Source organism: Aedes albopictus, chromosome 3 (assembly GCF_035046485.1).
Source record: "Aedes albopictus strain Foshan chromosome 3, AalbF5, whole genome shotgun sequence".
In the NCBI taxonomy this organism is placed as follows: Eukaryota; Metazoa; Arthropoda; class Insecta; order Diptera; family Culicidae; genus Aedes; species Aedes albopictus.
The window spans coordinates 255,374,159-255,400,646 of NC_085138.1; the positions used below are offsets into that span (position 1 = coordinate 255,374,159).

The window sequence follows — 26,488 nt, forward strand, 5'->3', positions numbered from 1 at the left end:
AGGAATTCTCTGCATTACTACGAGAAATCACTAGGAGTTTGGACAGGGCAAATGGAGATGTGTTGAGGATTTCGTCATGATAAACGAATGTAATGTTTTGATTCGCGATTAATAATGCGCTCGCGAAGAAATATCCTTCTAAGCCTTGGATGACGAACGCGATCTATTGTGCCTCAAAGCTCACCCTACAAATAAGTATTAACCCATATCCGCCCAGCGTCCTATTTATAGGACAGATGCCCCGAACGCCCAGCGTCCTATAAATAGGACAGTCCTTTTGATGTGAATATCTCCAGAATTATGCAAAATTTTAGAATACTTTCTTCAGAGAAGATGCTCTCCACACCCATACCTTGCTCATAGTGGACAATATAGTTTGTGACTTGTTCACTAGGTGGCGTAAACGATACTGCAAAGATTACATATTGTCCCAATCTATGAGCTGCATTTCCAATGCGAAAATAATTTATTTCCCTGGAATCTTGACAATAATTAATGATTTATAGTTCATTTCTTCGGCAGAGTTGTTTATCAATACATACAAAAGTCAATGTATGTATGATTGTATGTTTATATGCTTGTATGTTTATATGTTTGTATGTTTGTCTATTTGTATGTTGATATGTATGTACGTATGTATATATGTATCAATGTACCGGTATAACTCTGGAATGCGTCAAAAAATTTCAATCAAATTTGGCATACACATTCCTAAGGATGTGAATGTGGTAGTAGGGTAATTGGAATTCAAGATGGCGGCTTAGGTTCCAAGATGGCGGTCAAAACTCCAGAATATATGCTTTTTAACGGCAATATATGCTTCGGATACTACGCAATATGGGTATCTATCGAGCGGGTTCATAAGTTGAACTTAAAAATAGATATCCGACGCCATTTTGAAACCCAATATGGCGGACCATATCCAAGATGGCGACCATGGAATGGTAGTTTGATATGTAATACCATGCAATATGGGTATCTATCGATCGGACTTGATGAGTAGAAGTCAAAAATCGATATTTAACGCCATTTTTAAATCCAAGATGGCGGACCATAATCCAAGATGGCGGCCACGGAATGAGAGTTTGAGCTATGATACTATGCAATATGGGTATCTATCGATCGGGCTTCATTAGTAGAACTCAAAAATGAATATCCGACGGCATTTTAAAATACAAGATGGCGGACCATATCCAAGATGGTGGCCACGGAATGGTAGTTTGAGCTATAATACCATGCAATATGGGTATCTATCGATCGGGCTTGATGAGTAGAAGTAAAAAATCGATGTTTAACATAATTTTAAATCTAAGATGGCGGACCATATTCAAGATGGCGGCCACGGAATGAGAGGTTGAGCAATGATGCCATGCAATATGGGTATCTATCGATCGGGCTTCATTAGCAGAACTCAAAAATGAATATCCGTCGCCATTTTGATATCCAAGATGGTGAACCATATGCAAGATATCCAAGGTATCTATCGATCGGGCTTCATGAGTAGAAGTCAAAAATCGATATTTGACCCTATTTTTAAATCCAAGATGGCGGACCACATCCAAGATGGCAACCATGGAATGGTAGTTTGAGCTATGATACCATGCAATATGGGTATCTATGGATCAGGCTTGATGAGTATGGTAGTGGATAGGGTAAACGGTGGAGAAGGCGGTCTGGTAGAGGGTTTGGGTGAAAGATACAGTAGAGGGAGTGGAGTAGAAGGTTAGGGTAGGGGATAGGGTAGACGGTACGGAAGTGGGTAGGATAGAGAGTTGGGTTGCGGGTGCGAAAAGGTTAGGGTAGAGAGTAGGGTAGAAGGTACGACTAAACACAATATAGACTAGAGGGTACGGTAAAGGATAATGCAGTGGTTATGGTAGAGTATAGGGTAGAGGGTATGGCAGATGGTAGGGTTGAAGGTTATGATAGAGGGTTGGAATAGAGGGCAAAGAAGACAGTAAGGTAGAGGCTAGAGAGTGAGGTGAAGAATTGAGATGAGATTAGATGAGCTGAGGTTTTTTTTAGATACCTTCAGGAATTCTTTCCAGGATTTCTTCAGGTGTTCCTATCGAGAATCTTCCCAGGTTCATTCCAAGGATTCCTTCAGATATTGCTTCCGAGATTGCTGTGATTCTTTTAGTTATTATTTTCTGCATTCATTCTGGGATTTGTGCTGGAATTCTTTCAGAGATTCCTTCCCGGATTCCTGCTGTGACTCTTTTAGGGATTCCTCCCGAAAGAAAAATATGAAAAAATATAGATTTATTCCAAATTTTTTTTTCAGGCAATCCTGGATCATAGAGACATTTTCTATGGTTCTTACAGGAATACCTGCTCAGCTTCTGACCGGCAGGACCAGAAGTCATCAGGGATCATGATCATCTCTCTAAGAATTCCATCAGGTATTCTTTACAGGATTCCTTCACGAAAAACCTCGGAGTTTTCTGCCAGAATTGCTTTAGAAAATCCTGAAAGGATTCTTTCAGAAATTTTAACCACCGTTCTTTCGTGGAATTACTTTACAGATTCATTTTAGTATACTTTCAAAGTGTTCTGGCGAAACATATTCAGAGAATCCTAATGGAATTCTTGCTACGAGTCGGGATCCTTGCTCGGAATTTATACAGCAATTCTTCCCGGGATTTCTTCTGTGATTATTTCAGGGATTCCTATCAAGCTTTCAGCTGAGATTCCCTCAGAATTCTACCAAATATGCTTCTCATAATTCCTTCAGTAAATCCTCTCGGTATTCTTTCAGGGATTTCTACCGGGAATGTTCTTGCCCCCGGCGTTATGTTTTTCAGACTTTTGTACGTAATTTAAATTGCAATTGGTAGACCGAATAAAATTTAATTTTTGGGTGGTTGTAACATTGATAGTGCCCAGACTAGCACCATTAAACCCACATATTGTTCACGAATAAAAAATCATGGAGTAGTGCAAACATAAGTGGAGAGGCCGTGCAGAGTATATCTGGTTGAAATTTTATATCAGAACATGGAATGATGATGAACCTGGGCGTGTTAGTGAAATACCTGTAAGTACGAGACACTGAAGACGACCTTATAGTTGAGGTCGAAATACGTATCTGTCAAAGGATACAAATTAAAAGGAACAGTATTTAACACGATTTTCTTTTAAAAACATGTAACATTTCTGAAAAGTTTACGCATGGTGAGTACGTAAAGAGAGTTTGTGGGGTTCTAAAGGAAAAACTCAATTACTTTATTAGGAAGTCATTATCTGTGTAAAATCTAACTTCTACAGTATTTTAACGTTTGGTTATGCTACACATAGTGAGCACTCTTTATTTGATTTGTTACAAAAAAATTAATTTGAGAAATGTTGAACACTGCAGTCGAAACTACATGAAACTACAAAGGACCATACATTGCATACTTTTAGGCGTTTATCGGGTTATATTTCTGCCCCAATTTAAAAGTTCTTTTTCTATTATTTTCGAGTGGTTATCATATCTTTCACTTGTTTAGAGCTGTATTGTATCTATATGGATCAGAATATAACGATAGCGTAGAAGTTGTGCTGAAATAGAGCTCGACAAATATATCAGATATTGAAGACCTACAATGAAGAATTTTTTTGGAACTACACCATAGACTTCCATTTTTTTCGTGAAATCATGTTTATTTTATTGGAACTTGACCTTTGATAACAAATTAATTTGAAGATTTGAATTGTGAGACACCTTGGGCGTTAACGGGTTAATTCGCAACTAAGAAGAACACAAAGCTAAGCACCGACGCATCTGTAGTTTGCATCTCCGCGCGAGACAATGCTGAACGCGATCGATTCACAAGTATTAACAAATTAACACGTGATAAATAAATCAGGAAGATCTTACCGCATTGTTCGCCGTCTATCTTTTACCGACCCTCTTTTTTCCAGAAATTCATGCAACCTTTAGAGATTCATGCAACCTTTAACTCTTAGAACCTCTTTTACTGAACATAAAAACTTGATTAGGAGTAAATGCCGTTACTTGGAGTAACGGACTAATCCAAGTGTGCCTCAAATATAAAAAATAGATTAAACAGACAAAACTTAATCTAACAAAAATATTAACGGTAATTGCACAAATATTATCTTAATTTGATACAGTAAACAATAGTATGAAACGAGCTCACCCATTCATGTGCCTCCATTTATCTCTCTATCGCTGGTTGTCCTGGTTTCTTGTACTCGAACGAGGCTAAAAATCAAAACTCAAAAAAAAAAACCACTAAATGCATCCACGGTAACGCGTCGAGTTCGAGCCCGAAAGATTATGCTTCCACCGGAGAAGCATGCGGCTGGAACTGAACAAGAAACACTCGCGCCGATCGAACGATTTTTCGGTTCTGAATCGAGCTCTGGCCCGAAAGATTTTGCTTCCACCGGAGAGCACGCGGCTGGAACTGAACAAGAAACACTCGCGCCGATCGAACGATTTTTCGGTACTGCATTGGGCTCGGGCCCGAAAGATTTTTCATTGTTCCTCAACGAGTGAGATTGATTGATTAACTCTACACGAAATAAGAACGGTTCTAGTAGAATAAATTTGGGCTTGATTGATTAACTCTACACGAAATTTGACTTCCGTTTATCAAATAACTGTACCTTAGGATTAAGCGAACCGAATTAAATTAAATTTTGAAAGTTTATGACTGTGTTGGTCTTCATGTACCGTTGGACTCGACTAAAATATGTCCAAAGGGAAAAGAAGTTGCAATTTATTGAAAACTGCTCGAAAAGTTCTAATCACTTGAATGTTTTTTTTATTTTTTGCAAATTTGCTACAACTTTGTAGAACATTTTGAAATTGTACAGAGAATAATTAATCAGCAGATTTTTGGATAAGCCTCACTAGAGTGACCGTACTCATTTCACAATAATGCAAAAAAAAATGGCAGAACTTGGCAGAAACTTTTTTGTCTTCGTAAATACGACTCTAGACCCATTGTGCACTGAAAAACCCGCATCCGGCAGTGTGCTGTGCAAGTGTAAAATTCCTAGTAGACAATAGGACGCGAAGCTCTGCAGCGAAGCGAAAGTTATTTTTAGACGCAACCCGGTTAAACTTCTCGGGTTTGAATAGAGGTGTTTGTGTGTAGTGGTATGGAACCGTAACCGTGTAGCGCATCTTATGTCGTTTTCGTTTTTGCGACACTGCTACACCGTTTCGTGCTACACTTGTCGCTCAAAAACCGAACGTTTTTGGTGTGGTTGCATTGGTGTGCGTGTATAAAAACCAAAATATTGACAACTTTGCAAACGCTGTTTGGTGGACGCAGTGTACACCTGCTACACTCCCGATTTTCTGAGTGCTGCACTATCATGAGCGGTGCAGAAAAAGTGCTACACCGGTGCAGCAAGAAAATCAAAAAACGAACATTTTCGGTGCAAAAGTGCTGCACCGGTGTAGCACCACCGCAAAAACGAACATGACATTATGATTTATCACATTTTCTGTACGTTTTTAATACATAAATTGGTAGAAAAGGCATATCTTAATTTTTGGTAGCTTTTCTTGTTTTGCGTGAAGAAATTTATAAAATTATTAATTTTGTCACGGTCGCCATGTTATGTAGTAAGTTTGCTAAATGTTACCAACACATCAACACTTTTCAAATGAGAATATTAGGATTTGACATACGTTTTGTTCTTAGTTTTTATAATTTGTGTATTCTGCCTATGATCGCTTAACTGTCCCATATGAATGGGAAACCCAGCAAATATGGGACTGATATGCGATCATAGGCAGTATTATCCTCAAGGTAAAAATGTATTCTAATTATCTAATCTAAATGCTTATTGCTTTGACCCCCGCTAATCTGCCCATAGTTCAAAACAAAATGGGTAACGTCATTCTGCTCATGGAAATGAGATGCAGAATCAAAACAAAATAGAAATTAATGTTACCAAAAGTACGTTTTTCTATGCGTATTGAGTTACTGAATGCCCACATTAAATATGAACCCCGTTGTTGGCTTACATGAGCTGTCGTTCAAACCAACCCTTTGCATTGGTACACTGAGGTAAACAGGAGAGGAAGGAAGGTCTAGTAATAAAAACCAGGACTTTTCCCATACATGAGAAATGGTAGCAATCAGATGACCAATCCCGTTCATATTTTGCTGACATGTGCCAGCTGATTTCAAACTTCTCCCACAAAAAATGGGAATGTTGTGGTGCGTGCAAGTATTGCAAAATATAAAATAATTATTATAATTTTAAAATTGATGTATTGCTTATGTCCATTTAAATGTGTACGCTACCAAATTCAATAAAAAAAATACCATTTCAATTTCAGAAACCTCAACCAAAGCCGGGACCTCGCAGTGCCGAAGCACAGGACTTCTACGCCCTGCGGAAGCGATGTCTCCGCAGTGGAAGCCTATTTGAAGATCCGGAATTCCCTGCCAATGGTTCATCTTTAAGTTTTACCGGAGAATCTCGACCACACCTCAAATGGCTCCGACCGAATGAAATTTCACAGGACCCCCGATTCTTCGAGAACAGCTATTCCCGCTTCGATGTCAACCAAGGAGAGCTGGGTGATTGTTGGCTGCTGGCTGCGGCGGCAAATCTTACCCAAGACCCGCAACTGTTCACCAGGGTTGTCCCGGAGGACAACAGCTTCAAAAAGGATTACGCGGGGATTTTTCACTTTCGGTTTTGGAGGTTCGGACAGTGGTGCGATGTAGTGATCGACGATCGGTTACCGACGGTTAATGGGAAGTTGGTGTATATGCGATCCACGGAAGATAACGAGTTCTGGAGTGCGCTGTTGGAGAAGGCTTATGCTAAGCTGTTCGGGTCGTACGAGGCGTTGAGGGGTGGATCAGCTAGTGAAGCGATGGTAGATTTTACCGGGGGTATTGCGGAGTCATACGAGATGAAGGACGTCCCGAAGGATTTGTTCCAGATCATCGAGAAAGGGTTCAGGAGTCACGCAATGTTTGCGTGTAGTTTGGAACCGGATCCATTCAAGCCGGAAGCGGAAACTCCTCAGGGATTGATTCGGGGGCATGCTTATTCGTTGACCATGGCCAAGATGGTGGATATCCAAACGCCAAATGTTAAGGGAAAAATTCCTTTATTGCGGCTAAGGAATCCTTGGGGAAATGCCAACGAGTGGAATGGAGCGTGGAGCGATAAATCTCCGGAATGGAAATATATTCCGGAAGAAACTAAGCGAGAGATCGGGTTGATCTTTGAACTTGACGGAGAGTTCTGGATGTCTTTTCAGGACTTTGTAAAATATTTTGATCGCATTGAAATGTGCAACATGAGCCCGGATTGTCCGATAATTCGACAGAGCGGAAATTATCCCTGGAAACAATCGGCGTTTGAAGGCGAATGGGTTATTGGAAGCACTGCTGGTGGATGCAGAAACTATCCTGATACTTTTTGGCATAACCCGCAGTACGTTGTACACTTGAAAGAACCTGACAAAGACGATACCGAAAAGAAAGCAACGGCCATAATAGCATTACTACAGAAAAATCGAAGATCTAAGCGCAACAAAGGCATGGACTGCCTTACCGTAGGACTTATCATCTACCGCGTAACGGAACGTGATCTCATCCGAAAGCCTCTGCCCAAAGAATTCTTCCTACGGAATGCATCCGTAGCGCGATCAACTTTCGTGAATCTACGAGAGGTGACCTGTCGATTCCGATTGGATCCCGGAACCTACGTTGTGATCCCGTCCACGTTTGAGCCGAATATCGAAGGCGAGTTCATGATCCGGGTATTCTCCGAGTGTCCGGACTGCATGACCGAGAATGAAGACTGCGTTGGAGAGTGTGACCTGGATCCACGGGTAAGATCATCTGTATTTGTCTACATTTTGAACCCTTGATCAATCCTTTTGTGTTCCAAATCCCGTATTGTCCTTGCTGTAGTGCTTTGTATAAATTTATGCACGGGGTAGTCGCTAATCGCTCTGTAATGTATCCTTTGCTGTATGCTAATATTTAAAGGTGGTGCCAGATAGCAACAACAACGATGTGCCAGTAGTAGCTCCCGTAAGTTTAATACCCAAATCCTTGACAGGACTCGACTCGACAGACGATTTACACTGTGACCTGGACAAGTATTCGTTAATCGTTCAATGTCTCCAGATGGCACGATCTAGCAACTGATCACGAACGTCTCCATTCCAGGTCAAAATCCGAAGCCCCGATCCTACAAAACCAGATCCGCAACGGCAAGCCATGGAAAAACTATTTCTGGACGTCGCTGGTGTCGATGGTGAAGTTGACTGGATGGAGCTGAAAATGGTCTTGGATCACTGCTTCCGAGATGACATCGCCATTGCGGCTAAAGGAGTGTCTCGAAGCTACCACGTGGCCCCGGTGGAATCCAAGAAATCTCTAACGCCTCAAGGCGAGGTCGTGTGCTGTGGTCTGCTGGCCATTCTGCAGGATTGGTACGGGAAAATGGCCGGAGGAGACAATCGTCCGGCGGGAAGCACTTCCGCAGATCTGATGGTGGCCAAGGAACGGGCACCCCTCATGACCGGTGAGACGAGTCGTATGTATTCATTTACTAATCCACTAACCTACCACTAAGTACGATAATGTAATGTCTTTTCAACATGAATATCTTAAGATACAGCACATGTGACATTTCTGAAACATTGACAAGTGATGAACAGGTACCTATTAAAAAGATCATCTATATTTAGCAGTTCAGATATCTAAAGGTCTAGGTATGATAGGGTATGATTGGGTTCTATAGCGACGAGACCTTCAGTGTAATTCAAGCTGGTTATTAAAGTATAAGGCAGAGGAGACAGAGATTGCACTATTGGTTTAAACTTCTTGTGGTTCTACTAGTTCTTTTATTTTCAGGCTCTTCTGTCGGATTAAGCTTTACAAAGCTGACAGACTCTCTCGACCAGGCATTTTTGCTTAGCAGACCTGACCATTTCGGGAACCTCTGCAATAGCTTTTAAGGCCAGATTCGGAACTCCGTCCGGATTGGGGGCCTTACCTAAGATAACTAACTTACTTTCAGTCCTGGGCACCTACGGTGGTGCAGAGGACCGAATTGAAAGATTTCCATACTGGGCGATTGCCAGCCTTCGCCTTGACCTGTGGCCAGGTCAAATTTCTATCGACTTGCTTGATTTCGTTGTTGAGGCTGCGTCGCCATGAGCCTCTGGGTCTGCCTCTGCTGCGATGTCCTGCTGGGTTCCAGTCTAACGCTTGTTTGCAGATTTCGGTTCCGCCCCTGCGTAGAGTGTGGCCGACCCACCTCCACTTTCGCTCCCGAATTTCTGTCGCTATCGGCTTTTGATGACATCGACGATGGAGCTCCACGTTGGAGATCCAATTGTGAGGCCACCATGCATGAATTATATACCGCAGGCATCTATTGATGAAGACCTGCAGCCGCTGCGTGTATTCTGCAGATACACACCAGGTTTCACTGGCGTATAGCAGCACAGATTTCACGTTCGAGTTAAAAGGGATGTTGCAATCCCCGCAAGCTCCTCATCGGTGACCCTCTCTTCATCGCCAACCCCAGTCCCCAGCCGTCGTACGAAAGGAGGTCAAGGACTTATATCATGACGTGGAAACAGCCTGTCGATGATTTCCATCATATCTGGCGACTGTTCGGTAGGAACCATTGCACCTCTTACGTCGGTCTTCAGCGATACGTGCAGGTTCGCAGTTGCTTGAGTTGATCACCACGACCACGATCGGGGCAGCAGGGACTAAAGTCCTGGGGCCTGACGCACCCCCCCCCCTTGCGAGTCAGCCGCGTAGTCGCCGGCTAAGAATAGGACTACTAACCCCAATTCAAGGTGTCAAGCGACCCGTGCTGAGGAATGAGTGATCGAGGGGGTGAAAAAGATGCTCGATCTTTAACGGAGCCTGTGGGGTACCTGGGCACCCCCCACAGTAAGCTGTCCCTTACCGCGTTAATGCAGGGCTCTGGCGACACTCTTTCCCGTGCTACTCGTGGGATTTAATCATGAAATCAAATAAAAATCAGAATCTAGGTGGAAATAGTGGTGGGATCAACCCCTTCGCAAGAAGCGGGTTGATGAGATCTCCGACAAGGAGAAGTGAGGAGATAGGCGCTGGGAGTTGCGTACGCAGCTCAAGCGTGGGTGCTCCAGTCCACTTCCCGGCAAGCCAGCCGGTGGAGGTTATGGACGGAGCGTGGTTGTTGAGGGCCGTCAACCGAGGATCCAAAGGACGGTCCGCAATAGAGGTGGCTGAGCAGCAGCTTGGCAAAATCATCGACTTTGCGTTCACTAAGTCGAACATAAGCAAGGACCTGAAAACGGCCTTGCTTCGACTTAGGGCGTCGATCGACGATGCCAAGCAGGAGCACGCGGCACTCGCGGCACTCGCGTTGCTGACTGCTGCAGCAGCGGAGCCTGCAAATGAGAAAGTGCCGAAGTTTACCCAAACGGAGGCCTTCTCCTTCGCAGGAAGTCCGAATAAGGCGGAAGCGACTGCTCGCGACAAACGGGGCAAGCAATCGCAGAAGCGGGCGAGGCAACCGTCAGGCGAGGAGCTGTCTGGCGGTGCCCGCAAGGCCAGGCGAATCATTACCCCGAAAGTCGGTAATAATGCCGGAAGGTCGGACCCCAGCCAGGGTTCCCGGAAAGCTGGGAAGGGTGGGCCTGAAAAGGCTGGCCCGTCCCGGAACGATGGGAACAAGGGGTTGCGACCGCTAGTGGGCCCTCAACAGCCACAGAGTAGGGCGATCCAAGGGGAGGACCCCCCTTGGACGAAGGTAGAGCGGAAGAGGAAGAAGAAGGGGAATCCGCAGGTAGTAGCGCAGGACGCCAAGCCAAGGCGTAGGAGGGCAGGTGCCAAGCGCGAGAAAGGCGACGCTATCGTCATCAAGACGGAACAGTCCAAGTACTCGGACGTCTTGAAGATGATGCGAAGCGAAGCCAAGCTTGAGGGTCTTGGAGCCGACGTACGCAGTATTAGACGTACTCGTACGGGCGAGATGATCCTGGAGCTGAAGCGCCAGAAGGAGCACAAGGGCGCCGCCTATAAGAGGCTGGCAGAAGAGGTCCTTGGTGAGGGTGTGCAGGTGAGGGCTCTGACACATGAGGCGACTCTGAAGGTCAAGGACATCGATGAGATCACCGAAGTGGAAGAGCTCGTCACGGCACTGCGGCAACAGTGCGATGTGCAGGTGGCCGCCGCAGCCGTTAAGCTACGGAAAGGGCCAGCAGGGACACAGATAGCTTTGGTTCAGCTACCTGTGGCGGACGTCAAAAAGTCCGTTAAAGTAGGGAGCATAAAGGTGGGTTGGTGTGTATGTCACCTGACATTCCACGAGCCACCAGAGGTTTGCTTCAGGTGTCTGGAACCAGGACACAAGTCGTGGGACTGCAAAGGCCCCGACAGGCGCAAACTGTGCAGGCGATGCGGCGCTGAAGGCCATAAGGCCCAAAGCTGCACGAGTCCGCCCATCTGCATGATCTGTACCGGGAAATCCTCGAACAACAGACATCCGATGGGTGGCCCAAGGTGCCCGGCCTTCAAGAAAGCCGCAGTGAACAACAAATCACAGTGCAGGTAACGCAGCTGAACCTGAACCACTGTGATGCGGCTCAGCAACTGCTTTGTCAGGCAGTTTCTGAGTGGGAGACGGATATCACCATCATATCGGACCCATACCGAGTACCCGCCGGCAACGGCAACTGGGTCGCGGATGGGACCAGAAAAATGGCGGCGATATGGACGACGGGTAAATACCCCGTTCAGGAGTTGGTGTCTACTACCTATGAGGGCTTCGTGGTCGCCAAAGTAAACGGGGTCTTCTTCTGTAGCTGTTATGCGCCTCCGCGGTGGCCGATCGAGCAGTTCACGCAAATGCTGGACCGCTTAACGACCGTGCTAACAGGGCGAAGGCCGGTGGTAATAGCGGGCGACTTTAATGCCTGGGCCGTGGAATGGGGAAGCCGTTTCACGAACCAGCGGGGTCAGATCCTGCTAGAAACACTGGCCATCTTAGATGTCGACTTGGCTAATGTCGGTACCAAGAGTACCTTTAGTCGAAACGGAGCGGAGTCAATTATTGACGTGACCTTTTGTAGTCCTGGCCTAACAAGTAGTTCGAACTGGAGAGTAGATGATGGCTACACTCACAGCGACCACCTGGCGGTTCGCTACATTATCGACTACAATAACAGCAGACAGCGGATAGAAGAAGAGGCGGCTAGGCCAAGGCCAAGCCCTCGCAGGTGGAAGACATCATACTTCGACGAAGGGGTATTTAGGGAGGCGCTCCGCCGTGAGCGAAACTTAATCGGTTTAGACGGCGACGAGCTGGTAGCGGTGCTCTCACGTGCGTGTGATGCGACCATGCCTAGGCGAGTCCACCCTAGAAATGGGAGGCCACCGGCTTACTGGTGGACCGACGCGATTGCGGACCTGCGCCGCGCCTGCCTACGGGCAAGGCGGCGGATGCAGCGAGCACGATCAGAGGAAGAGCGAAACGAACGGCGGGTGGTGTTCGCCGCTGCAAAAGCCGCGCTTAAGACCGAGATAAGAGCAAGCAAAAAGGCCTGTTTTGAGGGTCTCTGTCAGAGTGCCAATACGAACCCGTGGGGTGACGCCTACAGGATCGTTATGGCCAAGACGAGAGGTGTGATGGCTCCTACAGAGCAATCTCCAGAGATGTTGGAGGGGATCATTGGAGGACTTTTTCCGCGTCATGATCCTAGTCCTTGGCCTCCTTTCGTAGGACAGCCGGGGACTGGGGCTGGCGATGAGGAGAGGGTCACTGATGTGGAACTTGCGGGGATAGCTAAGTCCCTTAGCGTAGGTAAGGCCCCAGGTCCGGACGGAGTTCCGAACCTGGCCTTAAAAGTAGCTATTGCAGAGGCTCCCGAGATGTTCAGGTCTGCTATGCAGAAATGCCTGGACGAGGGAGTTTTCCCAGAAGCTTGGAAGAGGCAGAGCCTGGTACTATTGCCAAAGGCGGGGAAACCACCCGGAGACCCGTCGGCATATAGACCAATATGCTTGATTGACACGGCGGGGAAGGTGCTCGAAAAGATCATCCTCAATAGAATGTTGCGGTTCACCGAGGGCGAAAATGGTCTTTCGAGTAACCAGTACGGCTTCCGGAAGGGGAGGTCCACCGTAGACGCTATCTTGTCGGTTACAAAAACCGCTGAGAAAGCACTCGAGCCTAAGAGGAGGGGAATTCGCTTTTGCGCGGTAGTGACTCTGGATGTAAGGAATGCGTTTAATAGCGCCTGCTGGTCTGCTATTGCTGATGCGCTCTTGCGTCTGGGGATACCGGAGTACCTGTACAAGATTCTCGGAAGTTACTTTCAGAATCGTGTACTAGTCTACGACACGGAGGTGGGTCGGAAGTGCTTTCACATAACCTCAGGAGTCCCGCAAGGTTCCATCCTGGGTCCGGTGTTATGGAATGTCATGTACGACGAGGTGTTGAGGTTAGAGTATCCAGTGGGAGTGGTGATTGTCGGATTTGCCGACGACATTACGCTCGAAGTCTACGGTGAAACGATCGAGGAGGTAAAGTTGACTGCCAACCACTCGATCAAGGTTGTGGAGGCGTGGATGCGGTCCAGGAAACTGGAGCTGGCTCACCACAAGACAGTGGTGACGGTTGTTAACAATCTGAAGTCGGAGCAGCAGACGGAGATCAGTGTAGGAGACTGTACTATCCTGTCAAAGCGCTCCGTCAAACACTTGGGCGTGATGATCGACGATAAGCTTACCTTCGGTAGCCAACGTCGATTATGCCTGTAAAAGAGCCTCCACAGCTATTGCGGCACTGTCCCGGATTATGTCCAATAGCTCTGCGGTGTACGCCAGTAAGCGCAAGCTTCTGGCTAGTGTTGCTACATCCATACTTAGGTGTGGCGGCCCGGCGTGGGGCACCGCGCTAAGTACTGAATGCTACCGACGGAAGCTGGAAAGTACTTACAGGCTTATGTGCCTGAGAGTTGCGAGTGCGTACCGTACCGTGTCACACGACGCTCTCTGCGTCATTACTGGTATGGTGCCTATCAGCATTCTTATCAATGAGGACATGGAGTGCTTCGAAATGCGCGGCACAAGAGGCATACGCAAGACTGTCAGGATGGCCTCTATGGTCAAATGGCAGCGCGCGTGGGACAGTTCCACCAAAGGAAGGTGGACCTATAGGTTGATACCGAGGGTAGATAGTTGGATTAATAGGCGCCATGGGGAAGTCACATTCCACCTGACACAGGTCCTTACAGGTCATGGTTGCTTCCGACAGTATCTACACCGTTTCGGGCATGCGGATTCTCCCGAATGCCCAGTGTGCAATGGTTTAGAGGAAACGGCGGAACACGTTTTGTTCGTGTGCCCGCGTTTTCGCACAATGCGTGACCGCATGCTTGCCACATGCGGGGAGGACACAACTCCGGACAACTTGGTCCAGAGGATGTGTAGGGATGAGTTTGGCTGGAACGCCGTTTCATCGGCTATTACCCACATCGTCTGGGAGCTACAGAGGAGGTGGCGCGTGGACTCGGAGAATGGCTAGTCCAGATGCAGTACAAGAGGTGGTCCAGGGGTTCGGAGTCGGCTTCGTAGGTCATACCGGTGCCCTGCGGTCGAGATCGACCCTTACAACGATTAAGTGGCCGCGGAGAGGAAGTCCCGGTAGTGGTGCTGTCGTGGCGTCGGTCTACTGGGTTGGATCCGAGCCCGCGGTTGGAAAGGGGTCCCTGGCAAGGGTCGGGGTAGGTGAGATCCTGCTGTCTGCAACCTACGGGTGCATCTAATAGGGCCTGAAGGGTAGTGATACCCTTCCTTACGGGCAGGTCAGATCGGGTTGCACGTGGGCATCAGTTCTTGATGTCCGCTCAGCAGAAGGGCGCGGGCGGGGTTGACCCTGCCCGCCTTCCGAGGACAAAGGGAGTGGCGAGGACCACTCGGGAAACTGGCTAAGCGCCAGCATGCTACCGTGATGGACTCTCCAAAGCGAGTCATCGATGTTCGTTGCTGCAGGCTACGCAGCTAACCTTGTGGGTGCGATGTGCACTAGCCCCTCTCTGAAGCAATACCTTCTTGGTGGTTCCGGAGAGACGTAGGGTTTGGCGACCATAGGAATGGTTTAGTGGGTACGAGGAGAGAGTAGTCCTGGATTTTACTTTTGTTGTAGAAGACGGCCTGTCAGACCTACACTACCCTAACCTTCTGTTAGGGTGTCTGTTGAGCAGATTATCCCCCTATGGTTTAGAAGGAAAAAAAAAATCACCACGATCACATCGCATGCACGCAAGAGCATCGCTACCAACTCGTCCCCGATTAGTCCGAATAGGTTTCACTCACGGTGGAGCGCCTCCCTAAATACCTCGTCGTTTAAGTATGATGTCTACGAACCTAAAAGGGTTTGGCCTTGGACCTTCCACCCCTTCATCTACCCACTGCCTGCTATTCATGTAATCGATACTGTAGCAAGCCGCCGGGTGATCACTGTGAGTGTACGCATCGTCGTCTACCTCTTAGTTCGAACTACTTGTTAGGCCAGGACTACAAACACCGAAGTAACGTTGATGATCGACTCCGCTCTTTTTCGGCTAAGGGCACTCTTGCTACCGACATTAGCCAAATCGACATCTAGCATGGCCAGTACCTCGAGTAGAATCCCTGCTAGCCTTTTCAGGCCGTCCCTTCCAAGCTTTCCGGGATGCCTGGCTGGGATCCGACCTGTGAGCATTACAAATGCCGACCTTCGAGGTTAGTATCTTCCTAGCCTTACGGGCACCGCCTGACAGCTCCTCACCTGACGGTTGCCTCACCCGCCTCTGCGAGTGCTTCCCAGACAACCAGTCATCGTATAAGATGTTGCATAAGATCACGTGATCCTGCTTGGCATCGTCCATTAACTTAGGAAGTCGCAACAGGACCGTTTTCAGGTCCATATTTATATTGGACTTCGTGGGGACGCATAGTCGATGGCCTTGTCCAGCTGCTGCTCAGCCACCTTGATCGCGGACAGCCCTTCACGCTTTTGGTTGATGGCCCTCATCAATTACGCTCCGTCCACTATCTCCACCGGCAGGCTAGCCGTGGAATGAATCGGTGCTCCAACGCTGGAGCTGCGTGCACAGCTTCCCGCTCCTGGCTCCTCGCTTCTTCTTAACGGAGACCTTGCAGACCCACTTCTTGCGAAGGGGTCAGCCTCGCTACTGCAACTACCTACTGTTTTATTTTGTTTATTGAGGTCGAGTAGCACGGCAAAAGCGGTCCACCACGTCAGAGCCCTGCATTAATGCGGTAAGGGACGAAATACTGTGGTGGGTGCCCAGGTATCCCACAGGCTCCGTTAACGATCGAGCATCTTTTTCACCCCGTCGATCACACATTCCTCGGCGCGGGTCGCTTGACACCTTGAATTGGGGTTAGTAGTCCTATTCTTAGCCGGCGAGCGGGGGGTTTCGTCAGGTCCTGAGACTGGGGCACTTTGGGCTTTCCGTTGGGTGCTTGCTGTTCGCAGATATCCCGGAACACTCAAGCACTTGAGAGGATTCGTGCAGCCTTGAACCTTACGGCGTTCTTCTCCTCATCACCTATACAGCTTGCTCCTGTCAAGGCATTTATAGTTTCATGACTGTACCAAGGCTACCTGTGTCTATTCTGGGCTTTTCCGTAGCCAAACGACTTCACCTGCACCTCGCACTGTTGCCGCAGTGCTGTGACGAACTGTTGAGCGTCAGTAATCTCGCTCTGCGTCGCCTTCCACACTTCCGAGTACTTTCACTCATCAGTTTTGATGACGAGTGCGTCACTGTTCCCGCACTTGGCACCTGTCCTCCTATTCTTCTTTGGCCTTGCATTCCTACGCTCCTGTACATTCAGTTTCTTCTTCTTCTTCTTCTTCCGCTCCACTATGTTTAAGGGAACGTCCTCCTCTGGCCCGTCCTAACCTGTGGTGGCTGAGAACCTATCAATGGTCGCACTCCCTCTTTCCCTTCGATCCGGGACGGGCCGGCATTTTCAAGCCCAGCCTTCCCGGCATTCCGGGCTTGGATCCAACTTACCGGCATTACTGCTAATGTTCGCGGTTAATAACCTCCACCCCCTCCTCCCTGAAAGAACTCTTAGGGAAATTCATAGCAACATGCGGAGGAGGAATTTCTTGAAGAAATTAAGACTTGAGTAGAAATCTTTACAAGAACTCAGGCAGAATTCATTGGAGAGTTTCCGGAGAATTTCGCACAAGGGCAGTACGGTTCAATGCTTCGTTCGTAACATTTGTGCCTCTAAAGCTGGTCAAAAAAGTGGAATTACATATAATTGGGCATTCTAGTTGTGATTGTATCAATCTAACTAGATTTGTTGAGAACTTCGTCTAAAATCTTCTATTTTTGTTTTTTATCTATATTAACGAGATTTTTAGCCCTAGGCTAGTTCATCTCGGTACCCACGCTTTACTTCCCTTGCGAAGGAAGAGCCCACAGTTTGTGACTTTGTCGGGAGTCCTCGGCGTGATAGTCCTGTGTTCTAACCATCACACCAGGTCCGCTCCACTAAAATCTTCTATTTTCAACTAACTATTAATTATTAATCAGCTATTTGTTCTTTACAAGTCTCTCGCCATTAATTCTCTGCTTTACCTAAAACCTACTTTCAGCCGAAGGCAGCGGCGCCGGTTTCTCCAAAGATGCCTGCCGCTCGATGGTGGCCATGCTCGACGAGGATCAATCCGGCAAGCTGGGCTTCGTTGAGTTCCAAAAGCTACTAACGGAAATCGCCCGCTGGAAAGCGGTGTTCAAACTGTACGATACCGACCGATCCGGTCATCTAAACCCGTTCGAGCTGCGGGCCGCACTTCAGTCCGCTGGCTACCACCTCAACAATAAGATTCTCAACAGCCTGATGCATCGGTACGGATCGCGCGAGGGTGAGATATGGTTCGATGACTTCATTACCTGCGCGGTGAAGATCAAAACCATGATCGGTAAGAATGGGCGCTTTGTTTTCTGTCTAATAGCTACGGGTCGAATTGCAATCACTGATCGACGGTTTTTTTTTTTGTTTTGTTCGCTTTCAGACATCTTCCGCGCAAAGGACGTGAATGGAATCGCTTCGTTCAACATGGATGAATGGATACAGAAAACTATTTATTGTTAATGCTAATGTGACTGTAACTAGTGCTCGACTAACAATGCTACTTCAATGCAGTTTTTGTTTCTCTCTTTCACAGAAGGCTGGTACTTTGAAACAAAGTTTCACTTTTATTGTTGATTGTAAATCTGAATAAAGCTATTTGAAGTTTTGAATTACACTTTAAGTTTTGGACTATCTCATTTTGTTTTTTTTTGTCTTCTGGCACCACGAAAATTATAAGGCTTTAACATGAACAACTAAGTGATTTTTCGATGCAATAGTTTTACATCAAATGGATCGGGAATTTGCCTAACGGCACCAATCTATTTTAGCTTCGAGCTACTGCACGTTACAGTAAACTGCATCATAGTCGTCCCATATTCCGAAACAGCAAACTGAGAAAAAACGCGTTGTAAGTTTCAGCCTTGTTTCCATCTCTACGGACAAGTGTAATGAAAAAACAAAGTGAATTCATCAGCATGGCGTTAGAATTGATATTCATCGTTGAAGTATGAACAAATAGTTTCATAAACATTCAATTTACTTTGATTTTTTAAAGAAAAACTCTGGTGGGACTGTAATGCCGAGAAATCTAGCAATTTTCGAGATTTTCTCGGCATAATCTGTCCCATGTCATGTGAGATGTTCATCATAAGCTGTCCCATGTTGAATTTTACAAATAATATGCGGATTTCCGGAGAATGTTCAGGATTCCTGAAGAGATGCTCGGATAGCTTTTTATGTGTATAAAATGAACATGGGATAGCTTTGGAGAAAAAATAAATGAACATGGTGTTATACACTAACACCGATGTAAGAGACACAATCAATTAACAACAGTCAGTCATATACCAACCAAGCACGCCACCTTGTTTGCTATACAACACATGAGACAGCTTTTGCTGCAAAATGTAACATGGGACAACTTATGATGACTGTTACGGGAACTACGGGCTCATGTCCGAACTTGTATGACACCTTGAATATTGCTTTTTTCACTGAAAATTTTCCTTTCTTCGCTGAGCAACATAACGTTTCCTTCCAGCGAAGGCTTACGCGATACAGGAAATCACTGAATTTCACACTAACACAGCAGAAAACCTGTCAACAAGACCTCAATACACATGCATTTTCAGCGAAAAGCTCTATTTGCGTGACAACAATCCACTTTCATGACTAACGGGCGACCACCGTCAAATATCAGGATTGCCAACTGCCCGGCGACTGCTGTCAGCTCTCTTTGTCGCCGAATCTGGCGCTGGGTCTTCGGCGCGGAAACCCAAAGGCGGGAATAAAATTTTGGGGTTTGCGCGCAATACAATACACGGTGTGTCTGGTGGAAAACATTATTTTAAAAAAATCGGTATCGCTAAAATACCCACCAAACGAAAGCTAAGGGTCCCACCTTTCATTTGAGACTTAAATAAGAAAGTTCTATCGGCGGGTCTAGAACAATTTTTTTTTTGAAATAGTGTGATATTTTTTGTATTTTCTCGAAGTACTAAGTAATAACGAAAAAAACAGTTTGTCCATTGCCAACATGGCTTTCCGACGGAAGATTTTTATATGATGTTAATAACACTTCCCACAAAAGCATAGTAGTCCCATGGTCATAAAAAAAACCAGTAAATAGTAGTCGGTTTCGTGGTTATAAAAAATTGTAATAGTTTCAAGCAGGTGGACATGATGAGTTCAAATTTCAATTTACATGTGTACCGCATCATGCTCTAATACTCGTAATTATTTTTTAATCACCGTGTTCATCCTTATAGAATGCATTTGACAAAGCTTTCAATTATTTAAAGAATTTTATTATTTTCTCTATCGAGCATAGACAAACAGACGTAACACTCTTCAATAGGGCTTGGCACATGCATTTAATGATGAATTCAAATTTCGTTTGATTCCCGCGATTCTTTCACCAGAGGTGCTAATGTTCGATCGCTTTGGTGTTTGAAAGTGTACACGTTGCTGAATGATACAAACGAAACTTACAGGGTACATGTATAAAAGTGTGCGTGTTAGGCAAACATCAAATCGCATCCCATCATGGCCGACAGTGTCTCGCGCGGTTCTACCAATAGGTGGATGCGTGTTCATGAAAAAGACAGCAAAAAAAATAATGAAGTTTCTCTAAGAGTTACGTCTTCTTGTCTGTGATATGAGGGATTGGCTGTGTGTTCCAAATACCATGAATTGGCTAAAACTGCAAACTGAACATGTTATTGATACTTTTACTTTATAAACAAGTTCTACAAATCTCTAGGCACAAACACACTTTCCAGAATCCTAAGATGACCGCAACTCGATATTTTCTGGAATCATATCTTTAAAACGCATTTCTAATGGGGCAGGTGGGTCACGACACATGTTGAAATTGAATTTATTTTATTTTTTATGATTCAATACCTAATGCTATACCACACAGCAATCCTTCAAATTAGCGAAAAAAGCTTTTACAAGTACCAGAACGTATACCGGCCTATAATGGAACGTGGTCATTTCATCCGAGCTACTTTGTTGATCGGTATATTTTTATTGACATCCAAGTCATGGCCTACTACGACTTTTAGAACATTTGGCACTGTCGATAAAAACGAGGAGAATGGTAGTCGAAATAACTTCTTCTATATGTCAATAAGGAGAAGATGATTAACATATATACCTAAATATTGGTAAAATTTCATTACAACTCCCTTAAATATTTTTTTACACTTGTCTAGGCAACATTCTGTATGGAAAATTTTTAATATGTTTTTACCCGTTTACTCTATTAATATTACTACTAATGAGTTACTAATGAGCGACCTCATACGAGCCCATTAGGTTACACTCAAGGTTGAAAGGAAGAAAATACAAGTTAGACAAATTCCACGCGTTACGTTTTGTGCGAGAATCAAACTTTTGCTTCCAAAAATTGATATGTTGTCATATACATACCAACCAGCATATCAAACGATCAGATTTGGGTAGAAGATTCAGTTTATGCTTTCTAATTGGGAATTGGACCTTTGTACTTCGAAAGAAAACAAGAAATACAGCGTAACAAGACACCATCGAAAAAAAATAACGAGTTTTGACCGAACGCCAAGAAATTTGCTACTTTCTAGAAGCAGTTTTCAAAATTTCAGGTACTATTAGAAGAATATAGGTAATTGTCTTCATTTTGGTGCAAAAAGAATCAAAATCGACAGCAGGAGCCCGGAAATATCGTTCAATGAAGTTCAAAAACCGTGGTGTAGAAGTGCGTGGAATGTGTCCTTATAGTAATAAATTTTTGAAAAAAAAAATGTTCTAGGACCGCCGATAGAACTTTCTTGTTTTAGCCTCAAATGAAAGGGGGGACCTTCAGCTTTCGTTTGGTGGGTGTTTTAGCGATACCGATTTTTTTTAAATAATTTTGTTCTACCAGACACACCGTGAATAGCCTACATGATTCGCCTATATTTGCCTTTCATCATACCTGTCTGATGGTTGCGCAGCAGTGCTGCCAGCAACATCCTCCCCCCCGTAACACTGGTCTAAGATTCAGATTTACATTAGAAATAACAATGTAGTCATCATTATCACTTCTACTGCTACCAAATTAGTACCGACCATTCCTACTCGTTATTTAAATATTCCACCTACTCCTCGCTGACGTCACTGAGGAGCCACATGCATGGTGGATCCCCCCAGGATCCTCCAGGAATTTTCACCGCCAAACAACACTCAATGGGTTCGTCGTACGATCGGCTCGTTTCAACCAATCCTACATCGAACGTTTACGAATATTTCATCAGGAATTCCTTCTCTCACATTCACCCGAAACGAGGTTTCATTTCGTACTGGAACTTGCGTGGTAGGTATCTGGTTCAGCCGCAACGGGAATGGTCGTTAGGAAGCCGCCGAGATCGCTGCCAACCAAGCGGCAACGCTTTGCTCCTGTGTCGATCCCAGGATTTGCCGCATGCCATCTCGAGGCACCCACTTATACCCCACAAATCTATCGAGGTTAGAACCGGTAAGATGTGCTTCTCGACACTGGTCAGTACGCTGCAGTAGCGGCGAGATGTAGAAGGTGCCAGTTTTCCGGAGGAGCCCCTGTTCAAACATCAGCCGGTGGCTTTTGTTCATTTCATTCAGCTTGTAGACGTTCCAATTTTATCCACTAAAGAAGATCACCGTTTTAACTGCCAACACAGCCCGATTCTGCTTGAGTTTTTTTTTTTTTCGCCCACCACGCAGGATGCACTGCTGCATGATGATGCAACATGGATTATCCACCGGATGGATCAAAATGTCAGTTCCCTCCGTAATGTTGTTTGGAAAGTCATTCATGACCCTGCGCCAGTTTACGATGTTGTCCAGTACGTGTAGAGTTTTCCTTTCTTCGTGTATCAGCTGATCTTCCTTAAAGACAGTGATGATTTCGGGCCTTTCAACGCTTTCGAATCCACGCTCCTTGACAATGGTGATGCGATTCCAGTTGATCCTTATTCGATAAACGTAGTCGGTCCTATTCATGTCAGTGACATCGGTCAGCTGGTAGAATAGAGTTAAGAAACTATAGAGGACGAATGTCGCTGCTGTTCCCTTTGTTCTCGTTCGCAAACATGTCGGGTATCTATCTGTCAAACTGCATACTTTTTGCGTTGACACTTATATCCCGGCCTATCTCCGCCAGCAAGAGATGTTGCGGCAGCGACGCCAGCGACATTCTTCCTCTATAGTTTATTAGCTCTATTGCTGGTAGGCACTGTGGGTGTTGTAGATCTAAATCGTGTTATAGTTGTTGATGATCTGGCCGGAATGATCCAAAGCGATGACTCGAACAGTGAAGGCACGAACAGCAGTCCCCTTGAGTGGACTGTTCCCGATATCATCCGAGTCGCTGATTTCATTAATACAAACGATATCGTTGGGCACGGCTTTTTGTAGGGCTTTGTGACGCATTTCAGCGAACTTGATTGTGGGGGTCAAGTTGACTTGGACGAACTCTGTAACATCGGTTTTACCACTAGCGACTATTGTCATTCCGTTTCTGCCCAATAGAGGTAATCACGTTCAAATGTATGCGTGCCTTTTTTGTAGATGTAGTTGTGAAACTACGAGGAAAATATTTGCACTCTTGCCCCGGACGTTAGTTTTATCATTATTTACCCGTTTTACTCAATTCGATTGGGTAATATTTGCATATGCAATCTGAATAGCCTTTCAATCGGCGTGCACTTTTGTGTGAGGAAAAACTTGCGCTAGTTCGTGTGTTGAAATGTCACTTATCTCTATTCGTAGTCGTCCTGCTTCCTGTAAGCAGTTCTTATCTTTGTTCCATATAGCAGCATTTCAAAGTTTAAACTGATAGCTATTTCACTGCAGATCGCTAGTGTGTTGCACAGATTGTCATGTGTTACCGACGACAGCCAGCAATTCTAGATTGAGTTTAAATAAGGGCGGAAGTAACATGAGAGAGTTCTCTTCATCGACTCTCTCTTCTGCAAATTAAAGTGACAAGATGCAAATTCAATCGAACTTTGTTACACTTAGACGCTAGATTGAATCGCAACCTAGCGATTTATGACCAAAAAGTTAATTTAAAAGTTAAAAAAGTTAATTATTAACTTCTAATGCCAAACAACTACTTCTGCGCTGCTCCCATTTGGCTATCCGTGTGAGATCTCCAAGCGGAGAGCGCTGTGCACAAAATAGGTACAGCAGTGATCGGTTCATGTTGCGAATACGCGAAGTGAATCGATGAAGGCTTCGATATTGATCGCAATGATTATGAGAACGGGAGAGGAAACGATTCTCTAGTCGATGAGATGGCAACGATGATTTGCGACGGTCTGCTGATCTCAGATTGATTCTCTCGAAAATGATGGACAGTGATCTTTCGGAGGTAACACTCGGTGTCCTTCTTGACTTGAGTTGTGTTGGAGCCGATGATGTCGGAGGTTGACCTAAACTGAAAATCCGATCAACTGCTGGCTAATTATGAAGAACTATGACGAAACATCTGTGCTCACCGTAGCAACGTAGTTGAGAAATTGATCGTCGTCGGTCAAAAAAACTCTTCTTATAAATTCCGCATCGATCTGCCGCGAATTCCGTTCTATTTCCGGGAATTGTCCTGTGTCCGGATCCAACTGATAAATCAATTCTACACACTAAAAAAATCTCAATTTTAATAGTGACACAATTGATCGAACTGCCTGAAAAAGCTTTGACACAAACATAAATGTGCCACATTTTTACACTTTTTGTGACGTACGTATTAAGTTTATATTGTTTGAGTTCTTCCAGTCATAATTTTAAATCACAGAACTGATAATTTAGTTCTCTATGCTGTAAATTTACGCGATATGTTACAGAAACATAATGATTACTGATGTTGAACTGTCAAACAGCACCTTACAAGATCAGATGAAGACTGCAGACTGCATTGGAAATTTGTTTATTACGAAGGTGAAACAGCATGAAAACCGCTTATTAATTTAACACCGAGTTGAGCCACAAACTTGGAAATGACAATTCATTGCCATCAGCCGATGCAGTGGTAAACGAAAACAGCCACGCTCAGTCAATCAGAAGGCGGCTTTGTCTGCTTGGCTGCAATGACGGCTGTCTTAGTACATACATACACGCCAGCAGTGACGACGCGACAGCCGAACTGGGAAGTTCGTTTATGGTAGAAGTTGTTCATCTTCGATTGCCATCTCTTCAACGTGGTGAGACAGCCGAGAGAGCAAGATCGAAAACTGACACTCTTAGGATCGAAGTTCGATTCCCGAATGGAACTTTTTGTATTTTTTTTTGTTTCAATATTCGGTGCTATAAATAGCACAGTTCTCAATCATGTATACAAGCAGCCGACGCGCTGAGCTGTTGCGGTAAAATTACATGAGTCAAACATTTTCCGTTTCCTGTAAAAATAAGATCGCACACAATTTTGCGTCAAATGTGTTGCTTTTATATGTCGGACTTATTTGACACAAAATTACAAGATTTTTTCGAAGTGTGTATAGTTAGAGCATCTTGTCCATTTTTCCCCACCGTGTGAACAGGCCAAACATTTCAATAGGTCCTATCTGCATTTGAGAGGCTCTCTTTGTTTACTTTCTTTTCAATTATTGCAATGTAATGGTATACTTTTCAACTATTTTTGCAGTATAAACCAAAAGACGATTGTTTTGACCGTCGTTCAATGCAAGGAGACAATCATAATAAAAATAAACAGCTGAGATATTAACGAAAGAGAGGGAAACCAAAGAGAGCCTCTCTTCTGCAGATAGGACCTTTAGACATGTTTGGCCTGAGTTGTGTGTGTTGTTTAAACCACAGTACCGTCTACCCTCGTTGGTTTAACCGCATCTGCATGAGGTGTCGTTCAAACCAACGGGGGTAGACGGTACAGGCACCCTGACTGTGATTACATCGCAGTAAAAGATCGTTTTGTTTTGATTAGAACTTCGGCGATCTACGATACGCATTCGTTCTTGGCAATAGTTCTAGTTCATGGCTATGAATAGTTGTTTCGTTTCCCGCTACCAGAAAAAGTTCCGTCCAACCCGAATGTATTAATTCAATAAAACTGATTATTAAGTTGAAGTTCCGAGCCTTAGTTTTGTCCCGTTTAGCACTGAAGGTCTTTCATTTTTCTTAAGTTCCGTTTCCATCTACGTTAGGGCTAAGTTGAGCCGCCGGACTTCCATCTTTCATTCGGTATTGCGATTTAGGGTTGAGCGAGTTTAAGTCGAAAAAGGTGGGGTAATTTAAGCAATAAGGTTGGCGTTTTTCTAGAAGGTGTCAAGTTTGGTCATTTTGTTTTTGGTGAGTCAAAACAGCCGTTCGAATAACCCCTGAGGACTTGTCTTAGCAAGGTCGGGCAAATTAACAGACTGGTGGTCTCTCGCAAGCGAGAGTGGCGCTAAAGCCACCGAAAGTTTACAAAAAACCTCGGTTGAGTTCTTGAACGGTTACACCCTTTCCCGGCACTATAGGTAAACAAAATTGTGCATTACCTAAATTCACAACGGAACGACCGTTTTCGTCCACTTCCTCCATCTGAATCAGATAGTTTATTGCGTGAACTTGTTGTTAACAGTGATTGTTGTGAAGATTTTCTGCCGAAAAGTTGATTTTGAGCTAGTTTACTGCATCTAGTCCAGCGCCAATTCCGGGCACCAGTGCCGAACTTCCAGCAAAATCAAATAGGAAACCACTTCGGCACCCATCTTTGTGCTGACGAAGTGTACTCGTTTGCATGTAATAGTTGTTTTGAGCACTTGTGCGGCTGCAGAGTGTAGCTCATTGACTGTGGATCACGCTGCGGAAATACTGCGGGAGATGAATACCCACGGATATGCGTTTGGAAAATATGTGACATGTGATATTTTGAT

General features: G+C 45.1%; 1 protein-coding gene across 4 annotated transcripts in view; it reads left to right on the plus strand.

Moving 5' to 3' along the window:
- LOC109422336 (calpain-B) overlaps positions 1-18,288 on the plus strand; it is a 41,814-nt gene extending 23,526 nt beyond the window's left edge. The window contains exons 2-6 of one of the 4 annotated variants that reach the window (XM_029852304.2): positions 6,311-7,825; positions 7,986-8,030; positions 8,169-8,538; positions 17,635-17,961; positions 18,055-18,288. In XM_029852304.2, coding sequence (XP_029708164.2) covers positions 6,311-7,825; positions 7,986-8,030; positions 8,169-8,538; positions 17,635-17,961; positions 18,055-18,134 — 2,337 coding nt within the window. In that variant the 3' untranslated portion in view covers positions 18,135-18,288. The remainder of the gene's footprint in view (positions 1-6,310; positions 7,826-7,985; positions 8,031-8,168; positions 8,539-17,634; positions 17,962-18,054) is intronic. The other 3 variants (XM_029852305.2, XM_029852308.2, XM_029852309.2) reach the window with 3 other exon arrangements.
- The last annotated feature ends 8,200 nt before the right edge of the window (positions 18,289-26,488 follow it).